Below are 20,296 nucleotides of genomic sequence, written 5' to 3'. Positions count from 1 at the left end.
GAAACTTGAAAGTCAACTGGAAATAATTCAGAAAAGAGCCTGCAGAATAAGATAGGTTTTCCCGTTCAATTTTGATATTTTGTCATTCGATTTAGCTTTCAGAGCATCCAAATTTACGAGACTTGTGATCGGCTCGCTAAATCGTCATTCAAATTCTTTTTCGTTTATTCGAATTCGTTATTCGTGCAAGAGCCTCTTTAAATTGATCAGGCGAATTTGCATTGAGAGCCTGCGATTTAAGGAATGAGCATTCAAATTCGTTTTCTTTCCTTCGAATTTGTTATCCTTGCAAAGACAAATTTGAATGAAGCATCCAAAGTTCGAAAACAATCTTACAATTTAAGGAATGAGTTTTCAAATTCGTTTTTCTTTCATTCTCATTATGTATTCGGTACAAACAATTCTACGAATGAGTCACCCAAAATTTAAGTAAAAGCAAACGATTTCAAGAATGTGCTTACAAAATAATTTTCTCTAGTTCGAATGTATTATTTGTTTACAAGAAAATTTAAACAAATCATTCATATTCAAATAAAAAGCATTAAGTTTAAGAAATCTTCATTCAAATTCACAAACCTACTGCCTAGACGTCTGTTCATACATTCAAATTCATAAAAGGGCAAGCATCTTTTGAATAAGTGCATTAGATTTAAGGTGCATCTTTCCATAGTTCAGACGTAATCATGATAATATGTCATGATGTTGTATACCCTGGACTGTCAGTCCCATATGAAAATAAATAAAGGATGTAAAGATAAAACAGAAGAGAAAAGACCCTTTTCACACAAACTAGATTAAAATTTAAACACAAAAAAAAACACGATTATGTCTAGATATATAATTATAATCCATTACGAGACATAGGCCTAACGTTGTCATGTTATCGTTTTGAAAAAAAAAAGACGGCAGAAGAGAAACTGCTGAAAAAAAAAGAAAATATATATATTCTATGACATAATTCAATATGAATATATATAAAATCAATGTATAATCATGCGAAAAAAAGTCACACTCATGAATACATTATAGAGAAATAGGTATATGGCACACAAAGTCATATATATATATTTATCAATATATTCAAGACTGTTTCTTAAAAACATATTACAGACACCATTATACTTACAGAGATAAAGAAACACACAACACTGTAAACCACAAAATCTGTTAAAAATTATGAAAGAACATATGAAATCAAATTGAAATCCACAAAATGAAATTGAATGCCCAAACAGGCTCCTCTGGGGTACTTTCTCAATTTGAATGCACGAATTTGAAATCTAATGCAAGAAATGTCAAACCGTATAACACGTAAACGAAGTCGTAAGAAAAAAAAAATCGCTTATTTGAATGTTCTAAAAATAAATCGAATGAGGAAAAAGAAAATTGGAACGATCTTAATTGAAATAATGTTGCCCTTTAATGAATTTTGATGCTCATAAATTAATTCGCGTGTTCTCGAAATGAATTCCAATGACTTGATGTAAAATTTGAAAGAACGATATTGATCGTTAAGCGATAGCGTCTGAAATTGAATGCATCTATGTGAATTCGAGTGAAACAAGTTTAAAATTGAGCGGGAAAACCTATATTAGGCAAAAATTACACATCGTACATTACTGCTCTTGAAACCTGCAAGTTGGGCACTTTAGCCGACAAGAGAAGACAGCTGAGTCTAAAATTTGCTTGTCGCATGGTTAATAACCCACTCGTCTCCCACTGGCTCCCTGCTAAACACCAAGGGCATCAATACGCATTGCGTTCAAACACAAGGTACCAATAATACAAATGTAAAACAAAACGGTTTCAGGACAGTGCAATACCATTTCATTAATCTACTGAATAATAAGGATTAGACGTTTTTATGCATCTGTATAAGTAGCCATTTAAGCATAATCTTTCTGGCATAATCAGTCTATTTGGCTGTGTTGTTTGTTATAATGTATGGTATTATTTGTAATTGAAAAGTATATTGTGGATTTGGGTAAATGACCGGATGTTTGGTATATATGAAACAATCGTAATGATTTAGCTGATTTTATCAGTATTTGAGCCATAAGTGTTTTGATTGATATAGCAGAGACGGGTAATTTTCGCCTTTTTTTCAATTTTGAATATTATGTTTTTATGGTGACCACATTTTCTTTAAAGAAAAACAATGAGTGTGGATTGGGTTGATATTTTTCTTTATATCTCAGATTTTGATTTGAGATTCAGTTTTTTCCGATGGATATTTTTTTTTATATATAGGCCTAAAAGATATGTTTTATTCATTAGGCCTAAAAGATATGTTTTATTCATTGGAAGAATCACTGTCATGATAATAATCATAAAAAGAAAGATGAGCTGTTATGATGATAATTATGACAAAAAAAAAAGAAATATTGTTCATTTTTACTGAAATTTGGCATATGTGATGAATATGATGTGCAGGTGTGTGATTTTTATTTTTTTTAAAAATCAAAATCAATATATTATGTAGATGAAAGTAACGATATTTTTTAATGATTAGCTGTGCAATGATATGTCGATGGTGAATTTTTTCCCCTTTCCCCCATTTCTTCTTTTTCGTTTTTTTTTTTCTTTCTGATAAAGTAATCTGAGTATTGATCGGGCTGGTACCCTCTCTGATAAAGTTTCAATTTTCAGTTGTAATAGTAATGATATTATTTTTCCAGTATTGAGCAGTGTTGCCGTGTTGACAGGATATTTCCATCTCTCCTTTTTTTTTCTTCGTTTTTGTAAAAGCAATTTTAGAATTAATTGCACTGGTATCCTCATTGATTGATCACTTCTTGTGATTTGCCACATGTGACCACTATAGTATTTGTTCTTCTTTAATATCATGTCTTTATATCATTGTTTGTACAGAGCACCGAAATAATCTCTCTGTTTTTATGACTATGATTGTAAAACATGTGCAATTCAGCCTTTGGCTGCCAGACATGATTTTTAATAAAACCTGTTCAATTCAATTCAATTCAAAGTGATAACATGAACCGCTATTATAATTCATGATACATGATACATGTGAATGACGCTGATCTGATAAGGTATTCTTTGATAACTTCCAAGATGTCTGTGCGAGCGCCAGGAAAGAAGAACATAAATGGACTGTACGGGGCGGCAGAAAGTGTGTGTCCGAGTACAGATTGGCTGACAAGTTGGAGGATGCTCTTGAGAACTGCTTGGCCTTAGAGGCGCGGCTACCGACGAATGAAGAGGTTGCCGACTTGCAGGTTTGTAAATTGTCTTTATTCAATACAAATCGAACTGTTCGATCCTGTAAAAAGATCCGTTTGACTAGTATATGAACAAAAAAGGGAATGATGGTAGACAGGGAGTCACTATAGACTCTTTGAGGAGTAGAATCATGTAAGAATGAACGCAAACACAATACACGTGCTTAAACAACAACAACAACAACAAAAAACCCTCTCTAGATCACCTGTGCTGTAGGCGTTAAGTTCAGAGAGTCCATTCCCAAGTCCCTGTGGAGCCGGGAAATGTGCAAACGCCGGGAAATGTGCAAACGCCTGGAAATGTGCAAACGTCTCGCCGAGAAATGTGCAAACGCCGGGAAATGTGCAAACGTCTTGCCGGGAAATGTGCAAATGTTCAATTTTGCCGGGAAATGTGCAAAACGTCGCCGGGAAATGTGCAAACCATTCATTTCACCTATATTATGTAGAGATGGAAGAGAAACTCTCAATCAAAGCTGCGCACAAACCATTACCATCTTAACCACCTGTCTTAGCGACCATCTGTCTTGTTGTTTTTTTTTCATTACATTTTCAGCATTTTCTTGCAAACCCTACAACGAATTTTCACCAGATTTGGCAGATAACATCTTAATGGTGATGTGATCGTAATTTGTCAAAATGAGCCCCCCCCCCCCCCACACACACACACACCAGTCCTAAGGAGGGGGGGGGGGGGAGGAGTTGAAGCCTCAGAGTCCCTAAACGCTTAATTTTTGTTTCTTCATCTGTCGAATCGAAAAAGAAAGAGCTAAGTTAGTGCTATGAAGACATTAATGACTAAAATTTCATGTTTGATTATGGCGGACCCAGGGGTGCCCTGATCTGGGGTGAGGGGGAGGAGGGGGATTTTCCACATTTTCAGCACATTCTCGAAAAATCTAGGACGGATTTTCACCCAACTTGTGAAATACAGTCATATTTATGGTAATATAATCTTGATTTGTTAAAATGCGCCCCCCCCCCCCTCCATCGCCATCGCCGAAGGGGGGGGGGGGTGAAAGCTTCACTTTTAACATCCCAAAAATCTGGATTTTTTTAAATCTTCTGTCAAACTGAAAAAGATAGAGCTAAGTTAGTGCTATGAAGACATTAACGTGATTAATGAATGAAATTTCGTGTTTGATTATGGCGGATCAAGTGGTGCCCAGATCGGGGGGGGGGGGGTGATGGATGGAGGGGGATATTCCACATTTTTAGCATCTTCTTGAAATATCTATGAGGGATTTTCACCAAACTTGACAGATAGCAAGATTATGGTAATAATTATGATCTTAATTTGTTCAAATGAGCCCCCCCCCCCCCTTCCCCCACCGCCGAAGGGGGGGGGGGGTGGGGCTGCGGGGGGTTGAAGCTTCAGCCTCCCTAAACTCTGGAATATTTTTAATCTTCTTCTGTCAAACCGATAAAGATAGTGCTATGAAGACACAGCGTTAATGAATGAAATTTCATGTTTGGTTATGGCGCGGATCAAGGGGTCTCCAGATCGAGGGGGGTGAGGGCAAGGAGAGGAATTTTCCACATTTTCAGCATCTTCTTGAAAAATCTACGACGGATTTTCATCAAAATTGGCAGATTGCCTCTTTACGGTGATATGCACTTAATTTGTTAAAATGAGCCCCCCTCCCATATATATATATACACACACACACCGCTTAAGGGGGGGGGGGGGGTTGAAGCCTCGGAGTCCCTAAACTCAATTTTTATCTTCTTCTGTCAAACCGGAAAAGAGAGCTTAGTTAGTGCTATGAAGACATTAATGCCTGAAATTTTATTTCACGTTTGGTTGTGGCGGATCGAGGGGTGTCTTTATGGGGGGGGGGTGGTGAGGGGGAGGAGGGGGGATTTTCACATATTCTGCATCCTCTTGAGAAATCTTTGACGGATTTTCACCGAACGTGGGAGGTAGCATCTCTAGGGTAATAGAATCCCACTTTGTTCGAAGGGGCAACAAGTCCAAGTTGTTCCTCTTCCCCAAAGCTAGGGATAAGACCAGGGTAGCCCCCACGTCATTTAGTAAGCAGACGTGAAATTGCATCAAAGTATAGATCTACCTTCTAAAAATGTGATAAAATTGTGTTTTATTACTCTTGGTTGTATAGAAAATTTCTTTAAAAAGTATGTATTCCGTTTTTTCATCATGTCAGTTGACATTGGTTTCTTTGACCTTGTGTACGTATTTTTTGAGGGTCCCATACCCTACAAGCTTTGCTTTTTAAGTGGGACCCTCCATTTCCATTCTAATCTTTGTATTAGGTATATACCTTAGAAACGAAATTCTGTTGTTACTCGTGACCATTTGTACGTTTTCTTTGAAATTGTTATAAATTTGTTCTGTAAATGTATTGTATATATTTTTTCTGTTTATTCAATGGAAATGGAAATAAAATTGAATTGAATTGAATTGAATTGAATTGAATATGTATAGGGTTTTCAATCAAATTCTGAATTCCACCCGAACGACCCCACCCCCTCGTCTTGGTCCCTTTCAAGTTCAAGGGGCGGAGATGGGGTGGGGGGGGGGGGGCTCCATCTCCTCCACCTTAGGGGTTGGGACAGTGCTCATTTAGACAAATTGAGGTCATATCACCAGATAAATACGCTACGCTACGTTTCAAGCTTGGCAAATATCTATTATATAAGGGTTTCAAGAAGAAGCTGAATATGTGACAAATCTGCCTCCGCCGCACTTAACATTAATTCATGAATTAACTTACCATAACAGGCACCAGCACTCTATTAGCTCCATCATTTTTGCATAGAAGGTTTTTTTTTTTGTACGTTTTTTTTTTGTACGTTTTCTTTGAAATTGTTATAAATTTGTTCTGTAAATGTATTGTATATATTTTTTCTGTTTATTCAATGGAAATGGAAATAAAATTGAATTGAATTGAATTGAATTGAATATGTATAGGGTTTTCAATCAAATTCTGAATTCCACCCGAACGACCCCACCCCCTCGTCTTGGTCCCTTTCAAGTTCAAGGGGCGGAGATGGGGTGGGGGGGGGGGGCTCCATCTCCTCCACCTTAGGGGTTGGGACAGTGCTCATTTAGACAAATTGAGGTCATATCACCAGATAAATACGCTACGCTACGTTTCAAGCTTGGCAAATATCTATTATATAAGGGTTTCAAGAAGAAGCTGAATATGTGACAAATCTGCCTCCGCCGCACTTAACATTAATTCATGAATTAACTTACCATAACAGGCACCAGCACTCTATTAGCTCCATCATTTTTGCATAGAAGGTTTTTTTTTTTTTTTTTTTTTTTTTTTTAAAGCTGATATATGATTTTATTATCCGAGGGATGCGTCTTGAGTTTTCAGGAAAAAGACAAAAAATGTGAAAATCAAGCCTCCTTCCTACCCACTCCCCTTTTTGGGCATCCCTTCATCTGTCATAGTAAACTTGAACCTACATCATGCATTAACTGTATTTACAGTACTATCACCATAAAGACGCTATCTGCCAAGTTTGTTGAAAATTCGTCTTAGATTGTTCAAGAAGATGGAGAAAATTTTGAAAATCCCCCTCCTCCCCCCTGGTTACAGCCCGTTATTCCGAAGGTTCGTTTTTCCGAAGGCTCTTTATTCCTAAGATTCGTTATTCCGAAGGTTCATTGTTCCGAATTTCATTTACGGATTAACCAATCTTCGGAATAACGAACCTTCGGAATAACGAACCCTTTTTCATTTTCGGATTAACGAACCTCTAGGTATAAGGACTTTGCGTGTTTCGGATTAACGACCCTTCGGAATAGCGAACCTTCGGAATAATGAACAGCACCCCCTCCCCCTCACCCTCACCTACCCCCGATCAGAGCACCCCTAGACCCGCCATAATCAAACATGAGATTTCGGTCATTAATGTCTTTACAGCACTAACTTTTTCGGTTCGACAGAAGTAAAAAAAAAAAAAATCAAGAGAATAGGGACTCTGAGGGTTCAACCCCCCCCCCCCTCCTCGTCGGCGGGGGGGGGGGGGGGGGATTCAATTTAACAAATTAAGATCGAATCACCATAAATATACTACAGTATCTGCCAAGTTTGGTGAAAATCCGTCATAGATTTTACAAGACTATGCAGAAAATGTGGAAAATTACCCTCCTCCCCCTAACACCCCTTATCAGGGCACTCCTGGACCCGTCATCATGGTCATAATCAAACCTGAAATTTTAGTAACTATAGTGTCTTCATATAACGTAGTTCCATATTCTTCGGCTCAACAGGAGAAGATTACAAATTTCAGAGTTTAGGGACCTGAAACTTCAACTCCTCCTCCCCCCCCCCCCCCTTCTTGGCGGTGGGAGGGGGTGGGGCTCATTTTACCATATAAGACCATATCACCGTAAAGATGGTATCTGCCAAGTTTGGTGAAATCCTTCTTGAGATTTATCAAGAAGATGCAGTAAATGTGGACAATCCCCCTCCTCTCCATCACTTCCCCCCCCCCACCCCCAATCAGGGCACCCCTGGATCCGCCATAATCAAACATGGAATTTCAGTCATTAATGTCTTCAAGGCACTAACTTAGCTCTATCTTTTTTTTCTTTTGTTCGACAGAAAAAGATTTTTAAAAATCCAGAGTTTAGGGACTCTGAGGCTTCAACTCCCCCCCCCCTTTTTTTTCGGCCGGGGGTGGGGTGGGGGAGGATTGGGGGCTAATTTCAATTCATAAAGATCATATCACCGTAATGAGGCTATCTGACAAGTTAAGTGAAAATCTGTCCTAGACTTTTCAAGAAGATACTAACAATGTAGAAAATCCCTCTCCTCTCCTCACCCCCCCCCCCCTGCGATCCGGACACCCCTGGATCCGTCATAATCAAACATGCAATTTCAGTCATTAATGTCTTCATAGCACTAGTTTAGGGACTCTGAGGCTTCAATTTGAAGACTCCTCCCCACTTATGGCCCCGTGCCCTGCATCCCTGGATCTGCCATTAAACGTGAACTCCTGTCATCAATATCTTCAAAGAACCACCCTATCTCATTCTTATTTGGTTATATAATACAAGAAGAATTTCGATAATACCGTAGTTCTGGGACTTTGAGGCCCCCTCCCCTTTTCGGGGGGGGGGGGGTGGCTACTATATAAACAAATTGAGATCCCATTGCCATAATCGTGCTACCTGCCAATTTTGTTGAAAATCTGTCAAGGATTTCATTAAGAAAATCTAAATGGTGGAAGTTCATGGGCAGTTTTGATATGGAGTTTATCTACTATCTTTATACACAATATCGCTAAAGTAAATGATTTGCACATTTCCCGGCGACGTTTTGCACATTTCCCGGCAAAATCGAACTTTTGCACATTTCCCGGCGTCATGTTTGCACATTTCCCGTTGATGAAATTTGCACATTTCCCGGCGAGACGTTTGCACATATCCCGGCGTTTGCACATTTCCTGGCAAGACGTTTGCACATTTCCCGGCGTTTGCACATTTCCCGGCGAGACGTTTGCACAATTCCCGGCGTTTGCACATTTCCCGGCGTTTGCACATTTCCCGGCTCCACAGTCCCCTCTTAGTGCTTTAAGCCGTTTTGCATCATTGCCTGTTAATCTCTGAACTACAAATGTCTCGACATTAACTCTTTACTTCTAATTCAGAACAGAAATAAACTTGGTGAAAACACAGACAGCAGGAGCGTTGTGTCTATAAACTATTCACGCTAATTGTAGAACACATTAAACATACCTCGGTTTCCGTGGAGCTTTTGCCATTCTACACTGATTTGTTAAACCATTCCATATAATTTGTATTATTCCACACTACAGGAGTCCTCACACCTTCCGATGGAGAACCACTGTATGGCGTGTGCTGCGGCGACATCTACACCAGAGGGGAGTTCGTTCGACTCAGCAGTCCTGTGTTCTCAAGACGGGAGCTCCTCTGCTCGGAGGCAACAATGCAATCGCAAATTTAACTACGTGTGTATAAAAAGTAAGGCACGTTCACAGACATAATATTTACAGAGGGAAAGGGCAGCAATAACAATTCATTCCGAGTCCGCCATCAAACAATGTCAAAGGGGAAGTAAATTTGACCCTGGATGCAGAAGCAAGTCCTGGTGTTGACAAGGCCAAGGACGCTGGACATGCTGGAAGCAGTAGGTCCTAATGTTAACAAGTCTCTAAACGCTAATACAACGTTCCTTGTATTGATGGTGTTAATCATCATGTGGCACTTACTTTTGGAATCCTGTTTCTAAAGTTTGGGTAGATTAGACCACGTTTTTATGACAAAAAGAAAATAATAGAACATCCCAAAATCTTCATCTTCATGTTCATGGATTATCTAAATATAAATCTAGCCTAACTTTCCTGATTTGATTTGAACCATCACATCCTCTCGATCGGGAATTTGCAATGCACTGGTATTAATCCACACTTTTAATGTTGATTTCATTATATCTATTTCTAATAGTAATTATTTTTGCTTAATTATTATCACTCACGCAACTTATTGACATGCGTCTGAATGACGAGACTAGTAAACAAATATACCATGCACTGAAAGGCTCTGGTTGAAATCATGGATTTCGAGATGGCAGGAAAAGTGCCCAATTTTCTTCAGATTCCTGTCGCCGAGGAATCAATAATTTCACTAGTGGCTTTTTATAGCCCTTCAACGCATCTTTAACGTTTAGTGCAGCACAGACGTTCAGTACTATACCGCGGTGGACGTGATTTACACTATAGTCTATGAGGCCGAAACCGATATCACTATCGATGAAACATTTTCGATAGCATGGTGAAGTACACTGTATACCATGAATGGCTAACACGTTGTAGCACATTTTACTCCATCCGCATTTTCCTCAGCACCATCAAGACCAGAGCGACGTTACGATCGATCGCATGACAAAATATCATAGACAAACCACTGATTAGGATTTCACTATCGAGGGATGTAATACCGTCATCATGATTTCATTCTTTTGACTATAAGTGATGTAATAAAAACGTGGCGTCGGCCGTGGATTTGTGTACAATTCACACATTCTGGTACTGGTATCTCTGTAATAAGAAAAAGTTGCATACATGCATGCAGTTTGTGGGAAGTGTACAAATTAATGAATTAGTTCTTCCGCCGATCGAGTTGTTTTTATTGCACCTGATTGACAAATTGTCCTACATCGACTTACATAAGTACTGAATTGATAAAAGAAATCATGGGCATACATACTAGGGCAGGATTCGAGCCTACAACCTCCTAATATCTGGACAGCTAGGCGTCTTACGTAAACAAATTGCTTATTTACGTCGTTGTAGGCCAATTTGTCTGCCAATCCGTTGCAATAAGCACGTGTTGCGTATATCTACGTGTTTCTCATTGCCGCCATGCAGATATGTCTTATATCCTGATTGAGGAACTGCTGCAGGAAGGACAACACTCGGTACATTTTACCGAAAAGTTCGGTTACATCGCCCTACACCAGTATCCCCCGTGGTTTGAAACGAACTCACACTTTCATGTATCTTTCCCGATTGAAGAAAGGTTGAGCATTTGGTAAGAATATATGCCTAATCAGTTAAATTCACAACGAATTGTGCACAGACTTTGCTTCCTTTTTCTTGTATGTAGCATTCTCTTGTCTGTATGTAGATTTTTTTTTAATAATCTACAGCCGCAAGGTAAAATCTAGATATAAAATTGAGATGTATATTTGGCATTGATGGAATGATTTTGCAAAATGTAGGGTTATTGATATAAATCATTATCATTATTAATATAAATCATTATTACATACGTATTGAAAAATGGTAACGATTTTGACTAACCTTTTACGAGAGTTCCTCGAGTTAATGTTTTGGTTGCATTAGATATTTCAATAACCAGGCTTTTGATTGCTTTTTGATAGCTATTTTTTTTCCTCAAGATAGTGTATCACGAAAATCGCAATTTACGGGTTGTCTACTTTTTGAATGTGCATGATGTCATCGTTTTGATTTTATCATTATGAGGATCCAAACTCAAAAATTAAATCTAAATTCTTGAATGCGTTCTATTTTCTTTACAAACTTTGTGGATTTATCACGGACACTGATAGTAGAGTTTGATTCCTATATCATAATGACATCAGAAAAAATGTGTATTTTTTGTGTGTGTGTGTGTTTGTACTTTTGATCAAATGTTGAAATGATCATAGAAGGTATAGCATTCTGAATCCAGTCATTTTTTTTTCAATTTTTAATTCAAATTTCAATCTATTTCTGCATCTCTTCTTTGTTTTTGAAAAATACCGACAAACCAGAATGCAGCTATAACTCAGGGTTTTTTTTGCAAGATAGAATTTAGTATTCATAGGAAAAATCAATGTTAGAAACAAATTCAATAAATCATTGAGATACAAAATACAGAGAATTGTTGCATTTTTCTCTTTCATGACATCTTCTATACACGTTGCATGGACAATCACAATAGACATGCGTAATAATGTTTGATGAGATAGTAGCTCTTTCCTCTTGACACAAAGGCCAAAACAATATTCTCAAGGATTAAAAAAGGAGGTGGTGGAAGTGCAGGGGGAGGGGAGAGGGAGGAATCACGAATGGCTTGATTTGATTTGACTCTTTTAAGGAACACGATTTGCTTCAAAGGATCATAGATTAACATTACTATGCATTTCTGTATACTTGTGAATACCGCACTAAATTTCAATATCTTTTAATAATCTTTCATCTAAAAACAATATTCATCTATCATAAATAACTCGAACTTTTTTTCGAAAGGGTTTTAAGAAAGATATGAATTGCTTCAGATGATTAGAGAGAGCATTCCATACCTCATCTCCTTATATACATTGTCTTAATTCTAAGGCAACATGATTCTACGCTTATTTAAATTAATTTTATTGCAGGTGCAGGATGGATATGGATTAAATATTTTTGATGTTTGAAAAATGATCTTTAAATGCTTGAGGTAAAAACATAAATATTGCTGTTTGAAAGGTAAGGTATTCATGTCATCTAATTTGAGAACGTTTAATTACTAAAAGAGAGGATCAGTTGGTGTTATAAAGGTGGAATTTATAACAATTTCAGCATCTTTTTGGTAAGGTAAAAACATTTTCAGTGTGGATTTAAAGTCTTAATTTTACCAGAAGTACAATTCTTATCATAACATTGCTTTAATTTAATAGTACACTCTTGGCCTGTTTACATTGTTTTCGTCATAAACATCCAACCACTCTTCATATCATACTCAATCATCATTTACAGTCGTAACATTTTCAGTTAGCCTACTTTTTTCCTATGCATTGCTGATTTTAGTTTGGTATCATTCTTACTGATTGATTAACAATAAATAATTAATTGTGAAGATAATAACAAAACCTATAGCAAGTAATCGGATACATCATAATAAAGAATACCACTAAAACTATCTTTATGAAAAGTAGGCCTATCGTAAATATATTGTCAATATGTGATGAAAATGATGTGGTTATCCTGCTTAGTTTATCAATAGTTTAAATCAAATACTAATAATGCATGCAAAATCTTTAATCCTATCATTAGCTTTTGTCCAGTTGAATTATTGTCATAGACTTGTGGAACGAAAGTCAGATTTCAATAAGTCAATTTAAAATCTGCAGGATAAAGATATGCTTATTTCCTCAGGAATTTTCATCCAAGGTTTCATCAACCCCCACCCCCCCCCAAGAAAAAAAATCATTTTACTTGGAGGCCTATGTAAATGATGGTCATCCCGCAAGACCGACACCCACGAGTCATACAGAAACAGCCCACGAGTTCGACAGATACAACACGGGGCTTAATGTGACGGTCTCATGTGCCTTGTTAGCTTAGTGTCGAACTCATTGGCTGTATGATTCGTGAACTATATAACTTATTGTCTGTATGACTCGTGAGCTCTATGACTCGTGAGCTGTATGACTCGCGGGTGTCGGCCGTGACGTGCACCCTATAAATGTCCACATATGATATTTTTACCAACTAATTATTCATTTCTATAAAAAAATCAGAATCTGTCAATATGTATGGCTTTTATTTACTCTAAATGTTTTTTTTTTCCTTTTGACAAACAAAGAAATTATCATTCCTCTTTCCTTGTTTCAATCAAAATATAAAATTTCGTGTATACTGAGGGAATTGCGTGTAGCCAGGTTTGGAATATTCTAATAACGAAACGGGAATGCGGGAGTGCTTCAAATGAGTGCCATTCTTTTTGAATACTTATTGAATTGGTATTTAAAAGTCTATGATCATCACTATTTGAACAATCTTTAAGACCATTTAAATCAGTATCTTTCCTGGGAAGGAAAAAAATTCTTGAATAGTGTAAAATTGACAACCTTTAAATCTATGTTGACTATTCAAAGAGACCATGTAGCCTAAATATGAATTCCTTTGAAAAGTGCATATTGCTTCCTAATGGCCATTCGTTAACAATAGTGCAAGTAAGGGGAGTGCAAAGTGTGTTACTATAAGTGCAGAGGGGGTGAATAAACTATTAACATGATAAGGTAAGTACACAAGTAATGTCGTAACATTAAAGAAAATGAATTTTCATAATAATGATAAGGGACAAATTCCTACCATGATATGCCGTTAGCTCTTTATATACAAAGCCAGAGAATGCGAGAAATATATATTAAAGGACTTTACCCACGTAAGTGAATTCGTGCATTGTATATAATCTGTTTCAGGTTGAATGTTCTTTGGATCAACCTCTTGTCTGATGAAGAGGGAGGATGCATCGACCATCTCCAAATATCTGACCCCTCATCAGACATTTACGCAGACATCTGCGGCTCTCCGCCAGGATTTAACCTCTTTCTCTCCCGTAACGTAAGCATCAACGTCACCATTGGCATGATGGGCATCTTGAGAACTGATCGAGCGCAGGACACGATGGGGTTCAGCATGATATTCGAGGCAATGGGCAAGTTATGAAGAATTGTACCTGCTTGTTGAAATGTTCATAATGGCAAAGAATCATACATTACAATTGTTTGAGCAACTATACATAGAGAATGGGTTACAATTAAGTTTATGAGAAAAAAAAAACCTTCAAAATGTATATATACACTGGGATATTGCATCAATATCAAAATCATTTTGAAGCTGAGGTGAGCATAAAGTCCCACGAGGATCATATCTTAATGCGCTTCTGCCTTTTCAATAGTGCCCAAACTTGTGAATTCATATTATACCTCTTCGTGTTATGCTTTGTAATCAGTTCATCAGTTAATCAGATATAAAATCATGTCTTCACTATCATCCCCATAAACGTACATTTCAAAACTTTTGAATTGCAATGTTGTTGAAAAAGAAAACTGAATTGCTGAACATGAAGGTAAAATAATGAAACATCATCACCAGAACATGAGTTAGGTTAAGTGCATTGATCAATCACATATTAATCATAATTTGGTGTATGCGTTTTCGGTTTAATATCCAACGTTAGATTGTTCACGGATTGAGTGCACTCCTGGCTGCGGTTCGACTTCGCTTGAGTACAACCCATCAGACAAAGTTCTACGTACCTTGAACTTTCCCTCCAAGTTACAAGCCTTTAGCGCCTGCAATACTACCATCGATGCTCCGCAGGATACATTATACATCGCCATAAAGTTCCTTGAATATCAGGTAATGTGGCCTGCATTGAACATCCTATTTACGGGGGGAAAAAGATGACGATTTGTTCGTATTCTCACAATAGACGTTGTCTTCATGACTGCTATCGAAACAGTTCACCCGGCGTTGACATTGTTAGGAGGAGAGAAAAATCAGTTACCAGAAATTCCAGAAGAGCCTTTTTATGTCTGTTAGAAATCAATGAGTCTATGATACGATTTCCTCAACTATTTTGTATTTGCCGCTAATCGTTTTTTTTTTGATAGAAAACAAAATGAAACACCCATTATTTTTTTTTTATAAACTAGACCCATTTTAATGAAATCTCTTAGGGGGTCACTGTTTGGGTCATCTTGAAATGGAGAGGAAATCCACTTGAAACGTCACACGAATGCTGACGCAACTATTTTACAATACTATAGCTACAACACGAGTTTCTATTCGGACTGTATATCTTCATCCACTGAGGTGTAATGTTTCAATTCAGATAACATTCAAATAATATCAGATCAATAAAAAGTACAGGGGTACATTTCCATGGAACGCGAGAGCTAACGGTGATTGATAATGGGTATGGTGATAAGTTTTCTTTACTTCAATTAATTCATCTTATGTGTGTCCTTGAAGGGTTGCTCATACTTTAGACAGCGTTGTACCTACCAAAATTACATTTTCGATGATTTATATATTCCTTTGATTGCACTATTGACGTGCACTAGACCGATGACTAGATAGAACTTCATCTACCTCATACAGAAAAACAGGGAATGTTGAAAACACAAATCGTTACTGGGAAGTAATTTCACACTAATCTCTAAATTGTTTCAAGTTCTGCCCGTTTATATCGATGTAACATTTTTACAATAATGACCATAGTGAGATATTTAAAACGTGTTACCACCTTTTTCTGTGTTACAATATGTAATGTGAGGTTGCTCACTCTTTTATTTTGTTATATTTTAGGTTGTTATCTTTTGTTTTCGTATTTAAAATCAGATTCGCGATCCCACCTTGGGTAAATGTGAAGATAAGATCATCTTCACTTCCCCAGTTTGGAGCCATCCTATCAAGTTCGTGTGTCGGGACGATCGGCCGCCTGTCTTCTTCACCAACGCCAGCAAGATCTACGTAAAGCTTGAAACTGGTTTCGAGATGGTGTCCAGTGGCTTTAAGGCTGAGGTCAAATTTTATGGTGAGTCTATGAGCTTTCTTTAGTATAGGTTTCCCGGCCAACTTCGCACCTTTTTCAATCCAATTCATTATTGCTGCATTCAATTTAGCAAAGTTTAGCCTAGATGACATATTCGGTATTTCAGTCTTATGATCTCTTCACTCAAATTCATTTTGGAGCATTGAAATACCTCTGACCCAATTCTAAATAATTCTTTTTCAACTGAAATTCATAAGACAAGCACCATTTCATTATTCGTTCATTCAATGTAGAATGATATAGTCAGGTGATCATGTAAATGGTACGCTCGTTCATTCAAATTCATTTTGGGCATCCAGTTTAACAATATCTGCAGTCAATTTAGTAGACATGATTATGCTTTGGCTCTTTCTTTATTTTCTTTCATCATAGTTATTGTTTTGTAAGCACCGTAACATTCTTTTGGCGACGGTTTTTTTTTCAATGTGTTATTGAGTCTCCCTTTCCAAAGATAGTGCATGTGGCCACAAAAATCTCCCCGTTAAGTTCTTTATTCTGAGTGTGTCGGCTAGTTCTAAGAAGTCAAGGTTGTGATCCTTAAATGTTTCTACAATTCTTTCCCTGTCTTCTAGAGTTATACGTTTGTCTCTAACTTGTACTGATTTGACTGTAAGAAGATGAAGTTTATCTGTAGTACTGGTACATGTATACGCGTATAATGACATTGCATGTATGAAAGAAAAGGGCGTTACAGAACAATTTAACCAACTATAAAATACGATACTTTTATTGCTAAACAGTATGTGGATGAAACAAAAACTAAAACGTAAATTTGAATGAACATGTTTGGAATATGACTGCCCATTGGCGAAACTGGATGACTCAACTACCCTTTTCGGCGAGTGATGGCAAATTTGAATGAACGTAGAGTACTAGCCAATTTGAATACCCTTTTTACGAATTCGAAAGACACCTGTGCAATCTCATTGATCGAAATGCTAAATTGAACGCACAAGTTGCAATTTTTAAAGACAGACTGTGTGATAACGTGGATTTTGGCTAAATTGAATGAACCTTCTATCAGATGGACTGACTAAAGTGCGAAATTGGCCGCGGAAACCTATAGTAGACCAAAACAATGTGACAATAGCAAAAAATCTTCTATTGCTGTTTCTGAATGTGCTGGAAAATGGGGTTTAAAATGTCTCATTAGGCATATGGAGCTATTGACAGTTTAAAGTAGTAGGACCAACTCGTCTCCTATATATATATATATTTCTGCGTATTTCAGAAAAGCCCGCGTGTGTCGTCACACCAATGGAGACCTGCGACTCATCACCTTACGACTGTGAGGGAACTTCTGGTGTTATTACCTCACCGAATTACCCGTGGACCACCCACGACCACGCTTCCTGCCACTGGAATGTTCGCACACCAAAGGGTTCTTTCATCCGTTTCCGGATCACCAACAGCACTTTCTCTAACATGTCTTCATGCGAGGATTCATATCTTCGCATTTCTGAAGTCATCAACGGCGATTCCTTCGTTCACGGCCACTTTTGCCGAGATAGGAGGCCGAAGTCCACTGCCGTGGTCGAGAGCTTCCTAAACGAAGTGGATGTTGAGCTAAACAGCAACGCCGACGTGGTGATTATGGTCGAGTTCGAGGCTGCAAGTTTGGAGGAACCTAGCGACGACACATTTGAGGGTAAAATAACTCTCCCCGATCATCATAATCCAGGGTAACACATCCATACATCCCAAACAAGCCTAAAGGTATCGATCACCACTTAGAAACATCAGGAGAATCTCATGAGAGGTGTGCTTGTTGTAGCAAAAAACAATAACACACAAACACACAAACAAACAACAAACAAACAGAAACTAAAAAGCTTATTACAAACAGAAACTAAAAAGCTTATTTAGACTTGTCTTTGAATGATTACCTGAATTCCCAACAAGTGGCTATCTGGTGAAAAGTATTCACTCGTGGACGACAGTATGTAATGGGTGTATTCTAATTTCGAGGAAAAAAAGGTTCCTTGCAAATTTTAAAATGATTGATTACGAACGTTAGACCGATGGCTACTGCACTCAGTGTCTTTAACACGGTTTTCCTGTCGGGATGGGGGAGCTAGGTTACTACGTACTATACATACAGGTGGCCGCCGAGGCGGATTTGACTGTATATCTTTGATATGCATCAAGTTGAGCATTTTACGCAAGTTTTATCAAACGCTAACTGCCAGAAACTGCGAGTTGAAAACCATATTAATCATTGATAGGGCAACATTATATCATATTTGATTTTGTTTTCCACTGCAACAACAGGGCATTTAGTTGCAGCATCTCTTTTAATTGTATGAAACTACCTTTTGCAATAACTTTCCCTTAGGCTGGTATTGTCCTGACGCCGATGGACCCAGCTGGATGAAGTTTGCCGACTCGTGTTATCGATTTATAAACTACTCTCAGAAGTTGACATGGGCGGATGCTGATCGGTACTGTCGGAGTTTGGCACCCGGATGTCACCTCGTTAGCATTGGGCACGAGAAAGAGATGAAATTCATCCACGCCAAAATGGTCAAGAACTGGACGGAAGGCGGGACGAGCACGTACATCGGTCAGAAATAATATGTCACAACATGAATGATGTAAAATCAGAATGATATGATTTTAGAATGTTGGAAAATGATATCTTTAAGAAGAAAGCAATACAATTTTCAAACTGGTCACGTTTTCACGAATCATTAATGTCAGTGGTTTAAGTCGCAGCCACATACTCAAATCACGGGAGTAATGATGTCTTCATCTCACAAGTTTAGCACTGAACATTGCTGAACTGCAACCAAATCTTCACTAAATGTTTTTCGTGGTATGATATCGAGAAGAACTGCAGGTGTGCTTCGTTTGACATTATCGTAAGTTTGGCCGACAACTAACGATATGTAGCTCTTTGAAGAACAGAGGTTGCAGTTGCGAAATCATTGACCAAAGACATGATTTTATAGAATCATTTGTGTAACATTCAGAGGGACCGGTGATCTGTGAGGTGATGACATGATCGCCTCTCCTGTTTCATTATCTGATAAAAAAAAATATGAGTCTTTATAATTCCGTAACTTTATCATTTTACGACCTAGTTTGATGAGACCGCTATTATTCCGAAGGTAGGGAATATGTAAAATATCCACGTTAACATGGTATCGCATTACAAATTGCGACAGTTTCTCTCTGTAGCTTTGGCAAGAAGTACTGAAAGCGTAACAGGATAGCACAGTACATGCAATTTGCACTTAGCGTAAGCACAGGGATATACAAATAGTTGCTATTGTATTGAAAATGCATGCGGCATAAAACCCAAATGTAAGGTATACAGTTGTCTTCATTCTGCGGGTAATAGTTTCCTGGTTACAATCAAGCAATATTTTACATCACCTCTAAATAGACAATGAGCAATTCCAGTGATTTGTGTCTTAGATCATTAGCAGATTGTGACTACAGATGTTGCAGGCTAGTAGATACAAGCAATTCATACACAGATTTTATATCTATTGATAATGATTATGTTCATCAAATGACCAATTGACAGGGTAACTTATATAGCCTGTCGTCTGGTATATAGGTCTTGGAAATCGGGATACAAAAGGAATATTTCGCTGGACGGATGACTCACCCATGACCTATACAGACTGGCACATACCTTCAAGGTACATGTACATGATCCTATAGTAGTCACATACGATAAAGACTTTCTCTTCTGCATTCTAAATGAAAGATAATTTACCTTATATTTTGTCTGTCTATGCATCTGTATGTGTGCAAATACATTTACGGAAAGAACAATATCTTCTAGCACTTACCAAGTGGAATGCCGGGGTGGGAGGAGTAGCAGAAAGATACTTGAACTTGAACTTGAACTTGAACTTTATTCTGTTTCATTTAAAAAACATATAATTTGTACAATGACAAACTGAGGACAGGAAACGAGTACATGAATATGCATACGTAACATAATAACAACTATAAATGAAACATGGAAACTACAAAAGACAGGAGTCTTATCAGGGTAGTTCCGAACAGAACAGAATAACAGGAAATAATATTGCATTACGATCAAGATATAGGACAGGTGAAAATATTACAAAAAACAAACAAACAAACATACACAAAATATATGTGATCATTAATGAAATTATAGTGTTTACTCATATCACCCCTAGAAAACAAAAAAACATAAATTATCTATAATCATAGTGTATTTCAATATAACAACTCT

General features: G+C 37.6%; 1 protein-coding gene across 1 annotated transcript in view; it reads left to right on the top strand.

The window, feature by feature from the left end:
• LOC139743743 (uncharacterized) overlaps positions 1-20,296 on the top strand; it is a 69,122-nt gene that overhangs the window by 27,083 nt on the left and 21,743 nt on the right. Inside the window, exons 7-14 of the mRNA XM_071654198.1 lie at positions 3,076-3,239; positions 9,042-9,207; positions 10,614-10,716; positions 13,937-14,172; positions 14,698-14,879; positions 15,864-16,059; positions 17,309-17,725; positions 18,413-18,632. Of these exons, the coding sequence (XP_071510299.1) occupies positions 3,076-3,239; positions 9,042-9,207; positions 10,614-10,716; positions 13,937-14,172; positions 14,698-14,879; positions 15,864-16,059; positions 17,309-17,725; positions 18,413-18,632 (1,684 nt within the window). The remainder of the gene's footprint in view (positions 1-3,075; positions 3,240-9,041; positions 9,208-10,613; positions 10,717-13,936; positions 14,173-14,697; positions 14,880-15,863; positions 16,060-17,308; positions 17,726-18,412; positions 18,633-20,296) is intronic.

This window comes from Diadema antillarum, unplaced genomic scaffold (genome assembly GCF_040938485.1).
Source record: "Diadema antillarum isolate AM-2024a unplaced genomic scaffold, OU_Dant_1.0 seq00001105_RagTag, whole genome shotgun sequence".
Taxonomy (NCBI): domain Eukaryota; kingdom Metazoa; phylum Echinodermata; class Echinoidea; order Diadematoida; family Diadematidae; genus Diadema; species Diadema antillarum.
Note: the sequence above shows the minus strand (reverse complement) of the source record. Positions and strands in the feature narration are given on the sequence as shown.